The 22,286-nt window shown below is 36.5% G+C and overlaps 1 protein-coding gene across 2 annotated transcripts in view; it reads left to right on the top strand.

Moving 5' to 3' along the window:
- The window catches only part of NDUFAF2 (NADH:ubiquinone oxidoreductase complex assembly factor 2), a 146,786-nt gene that overhangs the window by 82,718 nt on the left and 41,782 nt on the right, over nt 1-22,286 (top strand). The window contains exons 2-4 of one of the 2 annotated variants that reach the window (XM_046671890.1): nt 2,213-2,300; nt 7,758-7,847; nt 20,487-20,527. In XM_046671890.1, coding sequence (XP_046527846.1) covers nt 2,279-2,300; nt 7,758-7,847; nt 20,487-20,527 — 153 coding nt within the window. In that variant the 5' untranslated portion in view covers nt 2,213-2,278. The remainder of the gene's footprint in view (nt 1-2,212; nt 2,301-7,757; nt 7,848-20,486; nt 20,528-22,286) is intronic. The other variant, XM_046671889.1, reaches the window with a different exon arrangement.

The following is a 22,286-nucleotide window of genomic DNA, read 5'->3' as shown; positions in this document are numbered from 1 at the left end:
ATCTAGGTTTGTCTAAGTACACTTTATGATGTTTGCACAATGATGAAATCGTGTAAGGACACATTTCTCAGAATGTATCCTGTCATTAAGTGACACATGACTGTATGTTCTTTATATATATATTTTTTTTTGTACTTTGCTTTTTTTCACTTCAGTATCTTCTGGAAATCTCACATAGTAGGGATCTTCATTCTCTTTCACAGCTGAATAGTACTCCGTTGCTGTTTTTTTTTTTTTTTTTTTTTACTTAACCAATCTCCTATGCTTGGCCATTTAAATAATTTCCAGTGTTTTGCAATTGCAAATAATACCATAATGAGTGCTCTTGTGCATATGCATTTCTGTGTTGTTGGAAGTATATCTTCAGGGTAAATTCTGAAATGAGATTGCTGGGATTACCTTTAAAAGGAATTTTTCTCCTAAGTGATAACAGCTATTTTATTTAAAAATATTTAGGATGTGAAAATGAAGCCATAAGAGAAGGAAGGAACGTGGCGGAATGAGAAAAGTTTTATTAGGAAAACAAAAGGTTTAAAAAATTCAACTACATTATTTTAAAAATTCCAAATGCAAAAAAATAGTATAAAGCTGAAAAGACAAACTTTGAAAAAATATTTGCAATTCATGTCAATTATAATCATTCTTAAATATATAAACTTCTCAAATATATAAAGGACTCCTACAAATCATTAAGTAAAAGACCAATAGCTAATAGAAAAACAGTCAAAGGACTTGAACAAATAATTCACAGAAAAAGAAGTTCAAAGTCTCTTAAAATGAAATGGTGCTAACCTCGTTCAAAAAATAAAAATTAGGGGCCCGGCCTGGTGGCACAGAGGTTAAGTTCACACGTTCCGCTTCTCAGTGGCCCGGGGTTCGCCGGTTCAGATCCCGGGTGCAGACATGGCACCGCTTGGCATGCCATGTGGTGGTAGGTGTCCCACATAGAAAGTAGAGGAAGATGGGCATGGATGTTAGCTCAGGGCCAGTCTTCCTCAGCAAAGACAGGAGGATTGGCAGCAGTTAGCTCAGGGCTGATCTTCCTCAAAAAAGAAAAATTAAAATTACAGTAAGTTGCTATTTTTAACCTACGTATGACAAAGATCAAAAGGTAAGGATATAGGAGAAAATGTTCTTTCACCTACTCTTTGTGGGAGTTAAATTAGTGCAAGCTTTATAAGGGTAATTTGGAAATAGCTATCAAAATTACAAATGCACATTCCATTTGACCTAGCAATTCTTAGCTCAGGCATGTATTTGTACTTATTTAGAAAGACATATGTATAAGGTTATTCATTGTAGCATTGTTCATAATATCAGAAGATTGGTAACAATCTAAGTATCCATCAATAAAGAACTGGTTTAAAAAATTATGATATAGCCATTCTATGTACTATTCATGTTTACTGAAAATTATGACAGAGATCTTTTTATACTCTTGTAAAAATTTCCAAGGTAAGTTATTAAGGCATAAAAAAGCAAAGTACAAAACAGTACAATTGGTATCTTAGTCTGCTCGGGCTGCTATAACAAATTACTATAGCGTGGGTGACTTAGACAACAAACATTTATTTCTCACAGTTGCAGAGGCTGGGAAGTCCAAGATCAAAGTTCTAGCAGATCTGATGTCTAGTGAGGACCTTCTTCCTGGCTTGCAGGTTGCTGTCTTCTTGTTGTATTCCCACATGGTGGAGGGCAGAGGGCTGTCTAGTATCTGTTTTCTAAGGGCACTAATCTCATTCATGAGGGCTCCACCCTTATGACCTAAACACTTTCCAAAAGTCCCCACCTCCTAATAGCATCACACTGTCGCTTAAGATTTCAACATATGCCTATTGGAGGTACACAACGTTTAGTCCATAACAATCGGTATCCTACTGTTTGTGTCCTAAAAAGAAAAATTTTCCTACAAATAGATTTGCTTGTATATCTATAACCTATCCCTAGGAGATTACTTCAGAAATTGATCATCATGTTTGCCACTGGGGGGATAACTGAATGGCCAAGATACTGAAATGGGAGGGCGATTTTCACACTTGGGCTTATAAAGCCGATTCAAAAAGTAAATGAATTTTAAATTCTTAGGGAAAATATCACAGGACTGACCATAAAATCTACATCCTGAAAATTGTGCTTAAAATATCAAAAAGTCCCAGGTGTTTAATCAGTTCTTTGCCTCTCAACAAGATTTACTCTGATTATTCTCTTGCAGAAACTTCATCTGAGAGTAGAGAATATCTCAGCTTTCTCCTTCCGCCAGTGGTGCTTGGTGTCTTTAATGAACCCCTTTTCTCTGGAAGGTAATCATTAACTTCAGAGAATTCCTCAAAGCATTTTTCCTCTCCCCAGTATTGCTTCATCTTTCTTCTAGGTCAGAAATAGCAAAGATGGGGGTGGAGGGAAAGGCCGGAAGACTTTTCCCACGATGGATTTTTGTCTCTCAGCAGAGAGAACTCCTCTGATGCCCAGGATATGAAATGGATCGCTGCACTTTACCTCTTGCTCTCCTGATTTGTAGTTGTGCCTTCATTTGTAAACTTACTTTCCATGGCATACCTGATACTTAATTGGCGTAAATTTTCCTTTAGTATTTTCTTAACTTGCTTTATTGCATATTTTTAAAGACAAGCTCTTTTATTTTTCTCTTTACATTTAAAACACAATTGAACAAAAGAAATGTTATTATACCCACTTACAGAGTTTCCTTCCTCAGAATGTCAGAACATGTTTGGAAACTGAATATTAATCTTTTTAAGTTATGGAATAACAACATGAGAAACTTCATATTTTCTGAGTAGTGGGAAAAGGGTCAAATGTGTTAATCTTATAAATATGTGTATATGTAAGTGTTTGCACATTTATAATCTATTTATTGATAAAAGTCTGAAAGGAGATTTAATAAAGTGTTAATAATGATTTTCTGGGTAGTGAGGTTATGGATGATTTTTATTTCTTCTTTTATTTTTCTGTATTTTCCAGATTTTCTTCAGTGAATGTTTATTGAAAGTTAAGTGATTGTTAGAATTGTCATGTTAAATGATTTATAATGTTTTCTACATTGGAGAAAACAGCGGTTTTCTAATGAAAGGCAGTGGTTTTTCTTTCTTCTTTCTTGGAGAGAAGTTGATTTTTAATATTCTGGGAAATGGCAGTTACTTTTGCTTTTAGCTAAACCCTTGTACTTTACTAACTGAAATGTAGTATATTTACAGATGTAACATTTGTAGATTTCTTAAAGTCTGGCAACTTAGCTTAGTGAGTCAGTGTCTAGGATCTGTGTTAGAAGACCTGTGTTCAAGTCCTGACTGCTGTTGGCTAGCGTGTGACCTGAAGTAAATTTCTTAAGTACTCTTAGGCCTGTCTCTTTATTTATAAAATGAAGGAATAATACTACCTCACAGAATTGTCAAATTTAAGTGAAATCAACCATACAAAGTTACAACTTTTTTCAATGTGTGGCACATGGTAAACATGCCATAAATTTTAGCTATTTATTTTTCTTGTAGTCACCCCTGGAATTCTAGGACTTCTGCTCTCTTCTTTCAAACCTAACATAAGATTGTTGTACATAACATAGAAGTTTATGAAATGAGGGTAAACACAATACATGCAAGACTTTGATATTCATCAGCCATTTCCCATCTATGGGAATTTCTTACTGGTTATGTTTATTCCTATGCCCTGTATCACCATATGTGTTGCTGGGCCGTTTGCTAAGACCAGTGTGGTTTCCTAAGCAGAGTCTGCAAGATGACGTCATGTGGTACAAAGACAATCTCTTAAATTTTTAAGATATATATTTTATGTATGTTTGAACAAAAAATACTAATAGTATATTAAGTATATTAATACTATTAAATATTAATAGTATAATAAGTCAGTGATTTCATGGGTGTTGTTTTGGGGGTTTTTTGGTGAGGAAGATTGGCCCTGTGCTAACATCTGTGCCAATCTTCCTCTATTTTATATGTGGGATGCCACCACAGCATGGCTTAATGAGCAGTGTGTATGTCCATACTCAGGATACAAGCTCATGAACCCTGGGCCACCAAAGCAGAACACGCAAACTTAACGACTACGCCACTGGGCCGGCCACTCATGGGTGTTTTTTAGGGCAAGGTGAAAGTGAGTATTGAAGAAAGAAGCAAGTCAAATTAAGGAAGAATATTAAGGATATAATACCATAAGGTCTGACAAAAATTGCAAAGCTGGTACTTGAGTGACTGAAGTTTAGGACTCTCTGCTCTAGATCCTTCTTCCCATATCTGTGTCCAGGATTCCCATACTCTATCCCAGAAGCTCAGTGGAACAGGTGAAATCTATCTTTTACATAAATCTGTCATCTACCCAATACCTGGAGATCTTGTCTTTTTTTCCTTTTTTTAACTAAATGGATTCCATAGTTCTCTAAACAAGGAATAGGAAATCCTGCCCTCCCAGGGCAATTAGCTTAATGGCAGCTAGCTTTAAAATTTATAAGTTTGGGAAATAATATGTTACTTCTACAGTCTTTAAATCCATATACCATTGACAATTACAATCTACCTGAATTCAAACTTTTATTTTGAGTGTTTTAATTAAATCTGATGTTTAATATTAAGTAAAACAACTATGCATTGTTTTATTTGATAATGCTCATTGAGTACACAACCTTCAATTGTTTATTGTTATGTTAGGACGTATTAAACCTACACGTACATTAAATGTCTTTGTTATTAAGTTAATTTTTAAATGTAAATTAGACCATAAAATTTTGACACTTGAGCAGGTACTTAAATTTGCTGTGTTTACTGGGATGGAATATTTTTTTGCTATGATAAGTAGGATTATCTTTACAACTGTTGTATCAAAGCATATTAGTATGAGTAAGTGTACAGTTTGTGCATAATTTCTTATTCAGTGGGAGGCATGAATTTTATTCCTAATTCGTAAAAATTGTACAAGTAGGATTTATTCCAAAGAATGGAGTAGTTTTAAAACTATATGGGGAAAAGAAACATATCTGATTGCAAAGAATTTATTCAATAAACTAATGACCTTATTTTATATTTCTAAAGATGTGTACGATCTATTTGTAAACAAAGGTTTTTTTCAATTATCAAGGAATCACTTAAAGGCATAACTTGGAGATATTGTGTGTTCAGTTCCAGACCACCGCAAATTTGTGAGTCACAAATTTTTTGGTTTCTCAGTGCATGTAGAAGTTATATTTATGCCATACTGTAGTCTATTAAATGTGCAATAGCATTATGTCTTTTAAAAAACCAATGTACATACCTTAATTAAAAAATACTCTTTTGCTGAATAATGCTAACCACTATCTGAGCCTTCAGCGAACCATAATCTTTTTGCTGGTGGAGGTTCTTGTAAAAAATGCAGTTTTTGTGAAATGCAATAAAACAAAGCACAGTAACACGAGGTATGCCTCCTAACTCATGAAATTACTCTTCCTGTCTTTCCATATACACACAAATAAGTATGACTTTTCATTTTTAAAAATTTTAGGAGATCTTAAGTGAAATTTTTAGACCTGAGGATAGGAATAAAAAGTTAAGTTTTGTGTCACAGACATATAGATATACCTGTAATGTATATGCATTTAGTAGTGCTACTGGGAATGTTAGACCTCTCTATCCTCTCTCCATATGCTAAATTTTGTTGATGTACATTTAAAAGTTTGTAGAACCCACACAGACTTTCAGAAGCCCATTTGTTAGCATTTTGTATTTTAGGTGATAGTTGTCCTTTCAGTGCTAGTTATTGCTGAAAGGACATATATCTTGGTATTTTTTTATTTTTATTTTTTTATTTTTCCTCCTTCTTCTTCTTCTCCCCAAAGCCCCCAGTACATAGTTGTATATTCTAGTTGTAGGTCCTTCTAGTTGTGGCACGTGGGACACCACCTCAACATGGCTTGATGAGCGGCGCCATGTCCGCGCCCAGGATCCAAACCAGTGAAACCCTGGTTTGAAGCAGAGCGCATGAACTTAACCATTCAGGCAGGGGGCCGGCCCTCATGTTGGTGTTTAGATAAGGACTATATCAGGACACAGGTATTTTGACTCTTTCAAACATTTGAAAATTGTCATAGAAACATACTTCAGGACATGGTAAATTTATGGTAACTCATTATTATGATGTGTTTATATATGTGGATATAAATAGCATTTTAGTGAAAATATAGCTACATATATTGAGCCTCTACCATGAGAGTAATGTAGCTGTCATTGTTATAGGCTCCTGTTGCCCTGACCCTTGGCCCTACAACCCAAAAATTCTACTTATCCCTTGCCCTACTGTATATTTATTGGATAAGATAAGCAAAAGGGAACTCCTCCTTATAACACTTGGGAAACCTCTGTTAGGATTAAATCAACCTGATTAAATGAGTCCGTAATGAAATGCAGAGATTCCCTGACTTCATACTGCAGAGTTATTAACCATTAATGGCTTGTCTGTGAAACCCCAGCCTTTCGCTTACTAAGGCAGAGGAAGTAAAACTAGCCACGCACTCTTCTGAGGCTACACTTTTGTGGATTCTTTTCTACTGCACAGTAACTCTCAGGAATTTCCTTGTCTGCAATTGAAGGAATTTTTAGTTAGTAGAATTTCAGGTAGTGTAGGAAAGAGATTTTCAGGCAATAAGATCAGTTCCTTTTTGTACTCAGTCTGTTTAGCATAGTGTAAGGTTGGCCTAAAAGTGTGAAGAGAAAGTAGCATTTTATGAGGCCCAGATTTCTCTCCCTTACTGGTCTGATCATTGTTAAGCCGTGCTCCCTCCCTCATTACTGACCAATGTCTTCTCTGTTTCAGCTAAGATTCCCTGGAGTAGGCAGGCACACGTTAACTATGGGGAAGTAGAAAAGCTTACCTGGTTTTCCTAGGCTAAAGGTTCAATGTCAAAGGAACATGTTTTGAAACCACCATTTTGACAAAGCTGCTTTGAAGGATATGATCAAGACTTTCTGAAAAAAGCAGAAAATACCAAATAGCTTTAGCCCTTCTTTATGAACTTAAAAAAAACACACTAATCAACTTTTTATTACTGAGAAGTATAAGCAGCAGTCATTCTCATTCCATCTCTGACCATTCTTCACATTTTTCTTTACTACTCTCCCTGCTTTCTTGTTTTCTACATTGCTACCATCCTGCTCCGGATGTTGATCTCACACATGAAGCACCATACCCAAAACTCGCCAGTTTCTGTCCCTTTTCATTTAGATTCCCTTGACAGGTAGTCACTCAGATGGGCCACAGAATCCAACCTATGACTTGGTTCCCTTGCCAGTGTACTGTGGGGAAAGGGTGACAGCAGGGTCTTATGGTCCATTACACACTTGTACTTAGTAGGGGCCATGAATGTCTATTGCCTTGTGCAGTAGCAGCAGCCATTGACCCCTCTAATATATATACTTAGAGAGTTTGAAAGAGTTGAACAGTCTGTTGATTATTAAAATGTTTTTATGTTTTTTTAGCCATTATTGCCCTACAGAGTAATTAGTTGTTCTTTTTCTGTACACAGAATCTAGATTTACTCTACCAAAATTAATTTTGCATACTATGGTAGGAAATGTAAAACTTTTGCAGTAGTTCAGAAATTGCTTTTTCTAACATACCTAATTCTAAATGAAGTCTCTTCTTTTTCCTGTTAATGTTTCCACCATATGAGGAGGTGTGCAATATCAAAAGAGAAAATATTACTTCTAGTAACTACTGTGTCATGTATTAAAAATGTAATAATCACTTTTGTCTTATAGGACACACTGTTAGAGAGAGAAGAATTGTAGAGGCAGCAAACAAAAGAGAAGTAGACTATGAAGTAGGGGATATCCCAACAGAATGGGAAGGTAAGTTTTTGCTTTTAGTAGTATCTTCTGGAAGGCAAATTATTTAACTACAAAATCAATGAGAGCATATATAATTACATTTTTATTCTCTTTGCAAAAACTTTACAAACTGAATCTGTGAAAATTTTTTAAACATTGCATTTCTTTGAAAGTTGTGAAGCTGTCACATTTTAGTAAGGGAACACATGGATAGTGAAAAGAACTATTAAGTATTAGCAGAACTGGGACTAGGGTGAGGTGAGCAAAGCTTCTAAGATGCAAAATTGAAGGAGGCTCTCACTCTCGTTTGTTGATCCTACACTTGCACAAACATGATTTGAATCTTGTTTCTGGCACTCACTACCCACATGAACTTGGGAAAGTAGCTCATACTTCTAAGTCTTAGTTTCTTCTTTTATAAATTATGGGTAATACTTGCTGTAGATACTATTTGGAATGTTTGTTCAACTTACACTGACCTTCTTAGCTGACCCCTTGTTTAGATAAGAATGGACACTTGATCCTATCAGGACTTTGGAATTAAGGCAAAAGATCAAAGAGAGAGAAAACAGTAGCCATCAGTCTCTCAGAATACATGAACTTGGTAGCTTGTGGGTGGTTATCTGCTATCCATTATCTAAGCTTTGTTGCCGAAAAAACTCATCAACTAAGAAGAAAATGGAAACAAATCTATAAAGAGAAGTAGATAGTGAGACAGAGAATATTTCATAGGTTTCTAGCTTTCCAGTTCCCAGTTCCATTTCTTTCTGAATGAAGTTCAACTGTAAGTTTGCCTTTGAGTTCTAAGTGACACCCCATATCCTTGTTATAAAGTTCTCCTTTTTCCTTCCCAGTTCTTAGCCTAGTGCCTGGCACATAGGAAGGTGCATAGTAAGTGCTCAATAAATATATATTGAATACATGAAACCTAGCTTGAGTTAGCTTTTGTTATTTGCAACTGAAAGAACCTTAAGTAAAATACCAATGCCTATCTTAACACTTATCAGGTGTTTTCCTGTATGGCTGCTATTATGCCATTGCTTTACAATCATTCTATTATTTAATCATTACAACAATCCTGTGAAGTAGACACTGTAATTATACTCATTTAATAGATGGGGAATCTAGGGTCTAGAAAGGTTAGATAAATTGCCTGGGTTATACAGCTACACACTGTAAGCAGTAGACCCATTGCTTCCTGGTGGCTGTAGCATGATACCTTAACTTATCTTTATGCCAGCATGTGAGTGTAAATATTTCCCTGGAAATGTCCTTTTCATTTCTCCTATTAGCTATGAAAATACTAGAACTATGAGCAAAAATCATAAAAATGGATGGATACCAGAGACTTTTTGAAGAAATACAGAATATAAACTGGCAAATTCTAGGAGGAGAAATTGAGCTTTCTTATTTTAACAGACTTTCCAATGTTGTAAGCTATATTTGAAGTTCTCAAATAATGCTTGTGCCTTCTTGTAATGAGCCTACTTTATCATTTTTTCCAATAATAGTATAGAATTAAAATGTTTATAGAAATAAATTAAGTTATAAATAAACAAATAGGTAGCGCCTCATTTTTCAGCCTTTGAGACTTTCAGAGAATTAGAATGAAGTTCTAATGCTTTTTATGGCTCCGTCCTGATCTAGTAATTCAGCATAACTATCCCGTGGGGCATACCCTTAAAACAAATGTATCAACCAAACACTGAAACCAAAATTATTTTTGTAGTGTTACACATCAATTAAATGTAAAAAAGAACTCCATACCATGAAAAAGTAAATTAAAATACAAATAAATACATAAAGCACTATGTACAGGAAAGGAAAGAGAAAACAGCTTTTGAAGCAAATAGTGTCAAAACCAAATGAATCTAAAGTATTTTCAGGTCCAGATGAATATTGTATTTGTTATTTATTAGTAGCTGGTACCCACAAGCTGCATATCCCCCCACAGTATTTATTAGACACTGTGCCCTTTTCATTCATTTATTTATTAAGCATCTATTGAAGACCTCTGCATTCATGGAGCTCACGTTCTGGAGTGAGAGAGTGGGTGGGAGAAAGACAATAAACCAGATAGATAATTAAACTATATGGTATGTTAATGGCCACAGAAAATAAAGCAGGGAAAAGGAATAGGGAGTGGTGGGGAGGGCTTTGCGGTTTTAAATAGTGTTCAGAAAAGGCCTTGCTGAGAAGATGACTTTTGAATAAAAGCAGAAGAAGGAGCTGGCCATGCAGATACTACCAGAGGAGTGTTCCTGGCTAGCAAGTGCAAAAGCCCTGAGGGGGGAGCATGCTCAGGCTTTAAGGAATAGCAAGGAAGCTATTGTGACTGGAATGGAGCCAGAGGGAAGGTAACAGGAGATAAGGTTAGGAAAGGTAACAGATGAGGTTAGGAAAGGGCCCAATCTTATAGGCCTTTGTAGGGCATTGTAAGGACTCTAGCTTTTACTCTGGGTGAGATTGGAAACCACTGGAACGTTTTGAAAAAAGTAGTCATATGCCTTGAGTTATATTTAACAGGATCACTCTGGCTGCTGCATTGCAAAGAGACTGAGGGGGGCATCGGCAAAACATGGAGACAGAAGGCTCTTGTAATAATTCAAGCCAGGGATAATTGTGACTTGGACCAGAGTAACAGTGGACGTGGAGAGAAGTACTTGCATTCTGGATCTGTTGTAAAAGTAGAGTCAATAGGATTGCTGACAGATTGAATGTGGGATGTGAGAGAGAGAGCGGTCAGTGACGACTTTTAAGCTTTTTGGCCTCACCTGGAAAGATGGAGTTGCTGTTGACTGAGAGGGACAAGGCTGTGGGAGGAGCAAATCTAGGGGGGAAATGAGATCAATTTTGGAAATGTTAAGTTTGAAATGTCTATTAGACATCCAAGTAGAGAGATTAAATTGTATATAAGCCAGGAATTTAGTGGAAAAGTTTGGGCTGGAGATAAAATTTAGGAGTTACCAGCAAATAAATGGTATTTAAAGCCAGGGAACTAGATGAGATCACAAAGGGGAGTGAGTGTAAATAGAAAGTGAGTTCTAGGACTGACCCCTAGGCTACTCCAAGGTTTAGAGACAATGAAGACAAAAAAGGAGCAGCCAGCAAAGTAGGAGAGAAAAAGAAAAATGTCATGTACTGGAAGCCAAATGTCAAGGAAGAAAAAGTGATCAACCATGTCAAATGAGGACTGAGAATTAACTCCTTGCTTTAAGAACAGGAAGTTAGCGATCCTGACAGAAATAGTTATGTAGAGTGTTAGGAACAAAAGCCTGATAGAAAAAAGAATGGCAAGAGAGAATGAGTATAGACAATGCCTATGAGGAGTTTATCTGTAAAAGAAAGGAGGCGGGGTGCCAGCCCGGTGGTGCAGTGATTAAGTGCGCAGTTCCCACTTTGGCAGCCGGCAGCCTGGGGTTCACCTGTTCGAATCCTGGGTGCAGACATGGCACCGCTTGCCAAGCCATGCTGTGGTAGGTGTCCCACGTAGAAAGTAGAGGAAGATGGGCGTGGGTGTTAGCTCAGGGCCACTCTTCCTCAGCAAAAAGAGGAGGATTGGTAGCAGATGTTAGCGCAGGGCTAATCTTCCTCAAAAAAAAGGAAAAGAGGGGCTGGCCCCGTGGCCGAGTGGTTAAGTTCGCGCTCTCCGCTGCAGGCGGCCCAGTGTTTCGTTGGTTCGAATCCTGGGTGCGGACATGGCACTGCTCATCAAACCACGCTGAGGCAGTGTCCCATATGCCACAACTAGAAGGACCCACAACGAAGAATATACAACTATGTACTGGGGGGCTTTGGGGAGAAAAAGGAAAAAAAAATAAAATAAAATCTTTAAAAAAAAGAAAGGAGGGTATTTAGGCAGTACCTGGAGAGGAAAGTGAAGTCAAGAGAGGAATTTTGTTGTTGTGTTTTATTTTAAAGACAGGAGAAGTAACTGAATTTTGTAATAGTGATGGGAAAGATCCAGTCAAAAAGGAAGCATTAATGATGCAGGAGAGGGAAAGTCCTTAAGAAGGCAAGGTGGAACATGATCTGGTACACTTGTGGAAGAGCTGACTTTTGACAAGAGCATGGAAAGTTCATCAGTAGCAAAAGGAGAAAAGTAGAGTGTGTGGACATAGATGTAGGTAGATAAGTGGATGTGGTGGTGAGAACTTGTGTAAATTCCCTTTTGATTTCTCCAAATGAAGCACTAAGAGGTTAAATAACTTCCTAAGTACAAACAGCAGCTGCAGCCAAGATTTGAACCCAAATTGTCTGTCTCCAAAGTCTTTACTCTTAATATTATGTTGCCTACCTCATAAATAACCTGGCTAACTCCTACTTATCCTTCAAGTTTTAGCGTAAACATTGATTCCTTTGGAAGTCTTTTCTGACCCCACCCTTCACCCCCAGTGCTAAATAGGATGTCTCTCTCCTGAGCCCACCCCCACCCCCGCTGTCAGATTAGCTCTGAACTAACAACTGTGCCAGTCTTCCTCTATTTTACGTGTAGATTGCCACCACAGCATGGCTGACAAGTGGTGCATGTTTATACCAGGAATCCAAACCCACGAACCTGGATCACCCAAGCGGAACTCAGAGAACATAACCACTACACCGTGGGGCCGCCCCCAGATGTTCACCCTTTTTTTTTTGTTTTTCATCTCACTTTGCACCTCCGTCAAACAGAACACTTAACACACTGTGGGATATTCCCTTTCTACTTATCTACCTCCTCTCCCTAGACCTGAAGATTCTTTAGGGTAGAGTCTTTACCTTGTTCGTCATTGTATTCTCAGGGCCTAGCTCAACATTTAAAATAAGTGCAAGTTCAATCAATATTTGTTGAGTGAATGTATTTTAAATTGAAAGTACATAAGGAAGAGACATTTTGGGTATTTGCTGATTTGCTGAAAATAGCCCATTTTAAAAGAAAGACACGGAACAGCACATCAGAGCATTTGCTCCCAAATGTATAGAACACTCAGATAAAGGTGGAGCTGTGGAAGATGGGATAGTACTAGCTACTGAACAGTCTTATCAAGTTTCAGTGAACCTTTTAAGTTTAACCCATGGCATGATCTGTAGTTCTTTATATATAGAGCCTCCCAAAAAGTATATCTCTATAATTCAGGTGACATCTTATCTTCCATTTTTGTTCCTTTTTTGTTGTTTTTGGTAAGTTTAAGCTTGTTTAGTGTTAACAGTAAAAACATTATTGATGAAAACCCTAAAATGCATGCAAAGTAGAATATAATAAGAAGAGACAGAAAGGCCCTGTTCCAGTGTTTCTTTTTAATGGAAGGTTAAGCTTCACTTATCACATGTACTCGTTAATATGTAAGAATAAAACTTTAGAGTAAAGTCAGGTAAAAATTACTTTCTAGATAGATTAGACCATCCTGTCTGTCGTTAACCCAGTTAATTACTAATGAACATTTTCAATTATATCATTAAAAATACCATTAAAAACATGAAGTGTTTAGAGATAAATTTATAAAATTATGTCTCTAAGGGGCAGGCCCAGTGGCTCAGCGGTTAAGTTCTCATGTTCCACTTTAGCAGCCCAGGGTTCGCCGGTTTGGATCCCAGGTGTGGACCTACACACCGCTTGTCAAGCCATGCTGTGACAGGCATCCCACATATGAAAAGGAGAGGAAGATGGGCATGAATGTTAGCTCAGGGCCAGTCTTCCTTAGCAAAAGAAGAGAAGGATTGGTGGCAGATGTTAGCTTGGGGCTAATCTTCCTCAAAAAAAAAAAAAGAATATATATATAGAGAGAGAGATATATATGTATATATATATCTCTCTCTCTCTAAGACTTGTACATTGAAAAATACAAAGCATTGCTAAGAGAAATTAAAGAAGACCTAAGTAACTGGAGAAATATATGGATCATAGATTAGAGGAGTCAATATTTAAAAGATGTTATTTCACCTCAAATTGATATGTAGATCTAATACATTTCTAATCAAAATACAAGCAGGCTTTTTTTTTTTAGAAATGAATACACTGATTCTAAATTTTGTATTAAAATGCAAAGAACCTAGAATACCTAAAACAGTTTTCAAAAAGAAGAACATGATTGGAGGAATTAACTTAAAAAAAACCTGCATTTATTGGGACAGTTTAATCTTGCTATAAGGATAGATGTAAAATTAATGGAAGCAAACCGAGAGTCCAGAGGTATTCGTACACTTATATGGTCAATTGATTTTTCAATAGGAAAAGGAAATTCTTTTCAGCAGATAGTATTGAATAACTAGATATTGATATGGAAAAAAACGCTTTGCTCTTTACCTCACATCATCACTACACACTTAGGTGGAAACTGATCATAGATCTAAATGTAAAAGTTAAAACTTTTAGAATACAACATTGGACAAAATATTTCAATCATGGGATAGTCAAAGAATTAGATAAGGCACAAGAAAAACCCCAACAAACATAAAAGAAAACAATGATAAATTGGACTTCTCCAAAATTTTTAAAATTCTATTCTTAGCAGATAGCTTTGAGCAAATGACAAGAGAGCTGGGGAGAAAATTTGCAGTACATAACTGACATAGAACTTCTATCCAGAGAATATGAAGAGCCTCTCACAATGCAATAATAGGAGGACATATCAGAATTTAAAAAGTGGGCAAAAGATTTGAACAGACACTTCACCAAAGAAGATATGTAACATCAGTAGTCATCAAGGAATGCTAATTAAAACCACAGTGAAATACCACTGCATACCACTAGACTGGTTAGAATTCAAAAGATTGGCCTTGCAAATTGTTAATGAGAATGTAAAGCACCTGAAACTTTCATAAATTTCTGGCTGGAGTATAAAGTGGTATGACTACTTTGGAAAACAGTTTACCAGTTCTTTATAAATTTAAACATATTCTTTTTTTTTTTTCAATAGAAGACAACTTCTTTTTTTTTTTTTAAAGATTGGCACTTGAGCTAACAACTGTTGCCAATCTTCTGGTTTTTATTTATTTATTTTTTCCCCTGCTTTTTTTCTTTCTCTCCAAATACCCTCAAGACATAGTTGTATATTTTAATTGTGGGTCCTTCTAGTTGTGGCATGTGGGATGCCGCCTCAACATGGCCTAATGAGTGGTGCCATGTCTCCACCCAGGATGCGAACCCTGGGCCACCGAAGTGGAGCGCGCAAACTTAACCACTCGGCCACGGAGGCAGCCCTAAATTTAAACATATTCTTACCATACAACCTGGAAATTCTGCTAGGTATTTACCCAGAGACATGAAGACATAAGTCTACCCCAGTACTCATACTTAAATTTCTTATAGCAGCTTTATTCGTAACAGCCAAAAACTGAAAACCCCCCAAATATCTAACAAAAAGTGAGTGGATTAAACACATTTTCATTTTTCCATATAGTGGAATGCTACACAGCAATAAAAAGAATGAACTGCTTACTAAGCTCATTGTGTTTGTTTTTGTTGCTCCGTATCAATATTACCACAGACTTAGCAGCTTAAAACAACATACATTTGGGCCAGCCCTGGTGGCCTAGTGGTTAAGTTCAGCATGTTCTGCTTTGGCGGTCCAGGTTCAGTTCCCAGGTGTGGACCTACACCACTAGTTGTCAGTGGCCATGCTGTGGCAGCGGCTCACATACAAAAAGAGGAAGATTGGCACCAAATGTTAGCTCAGAGCAAATCTTCCCCAGAAAAAAAATAAAAATAAAACAACACGCATGTATCATCTCCCAGTTTCTTTGGACAGGAATCTGAGTATAGGCCAGCTGGATTCTCTACTTAGGGTCTCACAAGGCTGCAATTGAAGTATTAGCCAGGGCTGCATTCTCCTCTGGAGGCTTGAATGTGGAAGGATCCACTTCCCACATGTGTGGTTGTTGGCAGCATATGGTTCCTTACAGTTGTAGGACTGTGAGCTTCAGGATTTTGTTTGATGTTGGCTTGAGATCACCCTAAGCTACTAGAAGTCGCTGGCAGTGTCTTGCCACATGGGATTCCCCAACATGGCCACTTTTTTCCTCACAGCCAGCAAGGGAGAGAGAGACTCCAGCAAGATGGATGCTGTCATCTTATGTAATCGTGTAGTCACAAACATCCCATTACCTTTGCCATATTTTCATAGATAGAAGTAAGTCACAGGTATTGCCCTCACTCAGGAGGAAGAGATCATACAAAGACGTGAACACCAAGGGGCAGGGTTGTGGAGGCTACCTTAAGAATCTGTTCTCTACACAGAGTAACATGGATGACCCTTAAGAACATTATGTTGAGTAAAATAAGCTAAATGCAAAAGAGTACTTACTGTAAGATTCCATTTATATGAAATTGTAGGTAAGGCAAAACTAATCTACAGTGACAGAAAGTATGTTACTCAGTGGGGGCTGTGGATGGGTTAGGTTGGGTGTTTGGGAAGTTTTAGGGGTGATGGGAATGTTCTATATACTAATCGTGATGCCAGTCACAAGGTTGGATACATTTGTCAGAACTCATGGAATTGTACATTTACAATGGTTTCACCGTACTGTATGTAAATTGTATCTCTGTAAAACTGATGAAGAAAAAACAACAGTAATAACATCACAAAATTTGTAACTTAAATGTGCCAGTTAAATCTAACAATATCCTTAAGATACACTTAAGGATCAGTAACCAGAAAATGATTCATTTCGTAATATGAAGAATTTTTACAGTTAAAAAATGTGGATTTCTTATTTTTATAGTTCTTTATGATATGTCAACACTCAGAATTAGCAAAGATCATTTTTTAAAAGATGAAGCTTTATTACAGTGTCTTTTCCTTAAATAAACAATATATTTTTAATATAATATCTTTTGGATGCAGATTGTTGATAACCTTTCCATAATTTTAGTTCTGAATCTGGTGATAAATGTCTCCTTTACCTTAACCCCTATTGGCAATGCTTCTAAAAGCGTGTTAGTCACTTTCAGTGCCTGTGGAGATTTGAAGAGTGTATGCTTCATGAAGTATTTTTCCTGCCTGCTTCTTTTAGTCTCTTTTAGTGATTAATGGGAGCTTTAATTTGCATGCTCACTTTTACACTCATTATAGTGTGTTATGTTCCAATAAGAGTATTAAAGTTCAATGAAAATCTCATGCATACAGATGAGAATGCAAATGAACATTGATGAAAGAATGCTAGGATCCTAAGGCATAAACTGTCCAGTTATCTTGCTAAATTCTATTCAAACAATGGTTACATTATAATGAAGACTGATACAGAATCCACCATACAGATATAATTAGCAATGGCCAAATCATTATATGATTTATAATTGATAGAGGTTCAGTTCTAGATTGTTCTGAGGTTAAAAAAAAAGAAATGTAATGATTTGATATTAATGCTTATTTCTATTCCTTCCTCCTCCTAACCTTTGCCAACCTTTGGCAGGACATTTCCTTTGTGGTATGTAGTGATTGGGAAACTAGGGGTGATTATATAAATGAGTGATCCCATTGAGAATTTCCAGCTGTAACCTTTATTGGATATATAACAGTGAATGGCCATCAACCGTCATGTCCAGAAGACATTTCAAGTATCTGGTTATTGTAGAATTACAAATATACAAATTTACTTCAGCAATTGCATTTATCTATCTAGATAAACATCTTTCTCCTTGAGCCATTTAAAACAAAGCTAAAGGAAGCCCTCATATTTTTCCTTAGAGAATAGTGTCCCATAACAGTGAATAGTCTAGGTGATACTTAATACATTATCTGAGTTTATTACATTCTTACGTCTGTGAGTGAATTTTAAATTTATATAAAATCAGTAAGCTTTAGAAAACACATATCAGAGTTTCCTCAACTTATTAATCTACCTTGGGATTTAAAAAATTATTTGTATCCTATTAAGTATTTTTCTTTTTCCAACCTTACAAAAGAACTGAAAATGCTCTTTCATAGACTCATCAATAAGACAAATTGTTGTTTTAAGTTGTTTTTCTCATGGTGATGGTAAGTGTGCATTGTGCCATTATGCTTTTTCAGCATGATCTAATGCCCACAGTATGTGCTCATAGACTCTAGAATACATGTAATCATTGGTAAAAAATGTAATAGTTAATAATGATTTTTAATTTAGATAATATGAAGGTGTTTTTGAATCAAGATATGTAGTTATTGCTAAAAGGATTATACTTAATGGTAGCCCTGGCACAGGGGTTGGCAAACTTTTTCTTTAAAGGGCCAGTGCTAAATATTTTAGGCTCTGTGGGCCATACAGTCTTTGTTACAACTGCTCAACTCTGCTACTGTAGCACAAAAGCAGCCGTAGATAATATGTAAATGAGTAACTGTGGCTGTGTTCCAATAAAACCTTATTTATGGACACTGAAAGCTGAATTCTATATAATTTTCGTGTGTCATGAAATACTGTTCTTCATTTGATTTTTTTCCCCAACTATTTAAAAATGTGAAAACAAGCCATGGGCTGAATTCGGCTTTCAGGCTATAGGTTGCCGACTCCTGGCCTAGCAGTTCATTTTTCTTAATTAACTTTCTAATCTGAATTAAAACTGAAGATTTACTACTTAAAACCTTTTAGAGGTATATGGCCCATATTGAATTATTTTAAAAGAAGCCTTTTTCCTAGGAAAAAAATCCCATAAATATAGATAAGTAACTTTTATTTTGACCATAAAGAGGAAGTTGAAAAATTCTGTAAACCATTATTTCCTTGATTAACAGAGGAATCTTGCATTGTGAAGCTTTTCTAATACAGGTCAAAATCCCATTACAACAAATTTTTTTATAGTATGATTATTTTTTAGTGGAAATATTCATTCAACAGCTGTATAAAGTACCTAATCTTTCAAGGCATTTAGGTGGTAGAAAAATAAATCTCCCATGGATGCATCCTGCCCTTGACAACCCTACAGCCTAACAAGGAATATGAAACCTGTGCAAAGTGTGGCTAGAAATGGATCAAATAGTGGTGGAGTGGAAGTGGAAGCTAATAAGAAAGAGAATGCAGAAAGGAATAGCAGGGGTAAGTTCAGAAACAGGAATAGAAAAGGCAAAATGCTGGGACTATATTAAAAATACATATATGGGATCAGTGCAGGAGAGAACAGAGCAGGGAAAAATAACTAATCCCAGGCCCACAGTTGATTGTTGCTATTTTTATCTCCATAACCATTCAGTACTGGGCTTCTCATGAGGACAGGTCCTCGTACTATTACTTAGATGACAAAAGGCAAGCTGATGGAGGTGGGCTGGTGAACCAACAAAGCCCAGATTTAAAAGCCAGTTCAACCAGGGTTTGATTCCTGGTCTGTTACTCACTAATTGATTACATGAGTTTAGGCAACTTGGTTAATCTTTCTGAACTTTAGTTTCCCAATCTGTAAAATGGGGTCAATAATTCTTGTTTTCTGACATGTAGTTAAGGTTCTAATGTTCTTCTTCCTAGTTTACTGTTCTTTGCTTGTTGCTTACTAAAGTTTGAGAGACTGCTTAGTAGAGCATGGATGGTTTTTGGAGCCAGAGACAGGGTCAGATCTGGATTCAAATCCTGCCATTACTTTTTAACGTGTAAATTTGGGAAAGTTATTTAATTTCTTTATAAAATAAGGATACCTCACAATTTTGTAAAGAAATTGAATTAACTAAAGTGATAAACAGTGGTTTCTGCTTTTTAAAGACCATATTCCCTACAATGTATTTTCTCAGTCTCTTATGTATGCCCTCATAGGCCAAGCAGATATTATTGATCTTTGCTGTTTTGTCTGTTATAAAAAATACGGGTTTATTAAATAATAATAATAGTAATAACTTAGACTTGCATGCTTACTGGATGCTGGACTCTGAGCTAAGAATTTATATATATTATTTCATGTAACTTTTACGATAACCTTAAAATGTAGACACTGTTATAATTTCTCTTTTACAGATGGGACATCTGACGCTTAGAAAATTAAATAAGTTGCCCCAAGTGACACAGCTAGTAGGTGATGAAGTTGGGATTTGAACCCAGAAAATTTGGCTCTACTCTCCAAGCACTACGCTATGTAGCTTCCATATGATTCTGATACACTTCCCTAGAGGCAGCTGCCCCACTCCCTTCCTATTGCTAGAAAGCATCTAGCACAGTGCCCAGTGCCCAATAGGCACATAAATGTGGGCTCTCTCTACTCTGCAGCTCATCATCCCAGTGTTGGAGCTAACCATAGGAGATAGGCTGCTTGCTAGAGGAGATCAGAAGGGAAATCTCTGTAAATGAAAACTTTTTACATTCCTTTCTTCATAAATTGAGCAATAACTAATCCAAATTTCCAGGATAATGTAATTTTGATATTGCCTTGAAGTGTACTGTATTGTGATTTGGCCTGTGTCATAAATACACTAAATCGAATTCAGACAATTATGAGCTATGCTTTTAGATATGAAACTGTCCCCTCTTTATCCTCCCTACACTGTTGTATTTTTTTTATGACGCAAACCGCCACCTAACATTCTACTTGTGTGTTTCTTTTCCATGCCCCCTTCACTAGAATATATGCTACAGGAGAGGAGGGAATTCATGTTAGGTTCCCTTTATATCTCCAGTGCTTAAAGCAATATATAACAGGTGCTCAATAAATATTTGTTGTATGCATGAATGAATAAAATGTTTGTGCAAATTATAGAAAACTTACATTTAAATATTTTTTCTTTCTAGCTTGGATTAGAAGAACAAGAAAGACTCCACCTACTATGGAGGTAAGAATACACAAGGAAAATATTCAAATAGCATGTGTTCATAATGCTGTGTTTCTCAGGTGGATGTTTATACTGCCAGGGATACACGAAGCCTCAGAATAAATATGATACATCTTCCCAAAGTGTTAATTTTACTCCATAGAAAACAATTTAAAACATTTTTATAATAAAATAAATTCCAGAATTATGGAATATAACATAAAATTCATATAGATTGTAAAATGAAATAATAAAAATTTAAAACAAAATAAAAACACTTTTTAGAAAGTTTAGACTTACAGCAGCTTGCATCAGGATGTTTCCCTGGCCCCTAGGAGTTCTCTGTTCTGATATGGATTCTTTGGTGGAAAAGTTTGAGAAACTCTGAATCTCTTGGCTCTATTCAAATCATGCTGTGCTTATTTTGCCCCTAATTTTGTATAAAAATTAAAATCTTATAATTTCATATAAATTTAACTCTGTCAAGTATCAGAAGAAACTTTAAAATATACAATTAGTATGTGCCACATAACACTCATCAATTACTAGTTGAATTTTTATTTAAAACTTTAAAACATAGTTTTGGCGGCATGCAGAATAGAAAGCATAGCAATGCTGTGATATATGTGTTTTAAAAACATGGCTATTTCATAATTTTTGTTTTAAAATAAAAGCATAAGGTGTTCTAAAATTGTTTTGTAAGAAATAAATGCATTTCATAAAAGGAAAGTTTCTAAATTCATTTGTATACTGCCTATTCCTTTTCTTCTACTATTTAGGACTTCCCTCCTCTTTTCTCTCCCCTAGTCCCTTACCACTACAAACCCTGATGACAACGTATGCGGGCTCCAACACTCAGTCCTGCTTGTAGAGAGGTGGGGTGCTCCAGGGCAGAACTCATGATGACTGATAAATTGGCATATGTATCTTTACTTGCTCCATTCCTCCTATACAGACCCATCAATGTTGGTCTGGCCAGGGTCTGGGTGACCATATGTAAGCCCATTTCTAGCTTTGTATGTTGCTTCCTGCTTGGCCCTATGTTACTCTTCTCAGACTCTTCTTTCTAATATCAGTGAACTGTGGAATAAAAGGGAAAAAAAGTCAATGTGGTATAGGATGGATGATAGAGGAGCCCTTCTGATTCCCCTTCTCTTGGCCATAGCAAGAGCTACTATTCTCAAAGCAAAAGGTGTTTTTTCTCTCCCCAGAACTTTGAAAGCCTTCTTCCGTGGAAACATTAATATGCAAAGTGATTAGATGGAGGCAACTGCAATAATCAGGCCTACGGCACCACTCTTGTAAATTTTAGATAATCCTAGCATTTCAAGCAAGCTTCAGTCAGAACACTGAGACAAGTCATTCTGTCCATGGTGCTCACATTCTTGAGTATCTAAAAAGGAGCCCTCTCTTGCCTCTTTTCTAATGTACCATCAATCTTATCGTTCTTTATGCTCTTCTGTACCCTTCCCAACACACACACACACCCGTTTCCCTCCCTCCTGATTCTTTCCATTGTGTTTCAGGAATTTCTGTTTCTTTGTTAGCAAATTACCCTTCACCTTTAGTATTTTCCTAGGAACTTTGTCTACCACAGATTTCAACTGAAATCTGCTTGTAACTGAAAGGTAGTGAGTCTCTTCTTTCCTTGAAGTGAATTTTGCTCATTTTCCCACAACCCACAGAAAGAAAGTGGGTTCAACTGCTCCTATGTTCCCACAGTCACTTCCAAAATATTCTTCCCTTTTGTGGGCCCAGGGGGTGTGATACCTTTGGCAAT

This window comes from Equus quagga, chromosome 9 (genome assembly GCF_021613505.1).
Source record: "Equus quagga isolate Etosha38 chromosome 9, UCLA_HA_Equagga_1.0, whole genome shotgun sequence".
NCBI lineage: Eukaryota > Metazoa > Chordata > Mammalia > Perissodactyla > Equidae > Equus > Equus quagga.
This window is presented reverse-complemented; position numbering and strand designations above follow the sequence as displayed.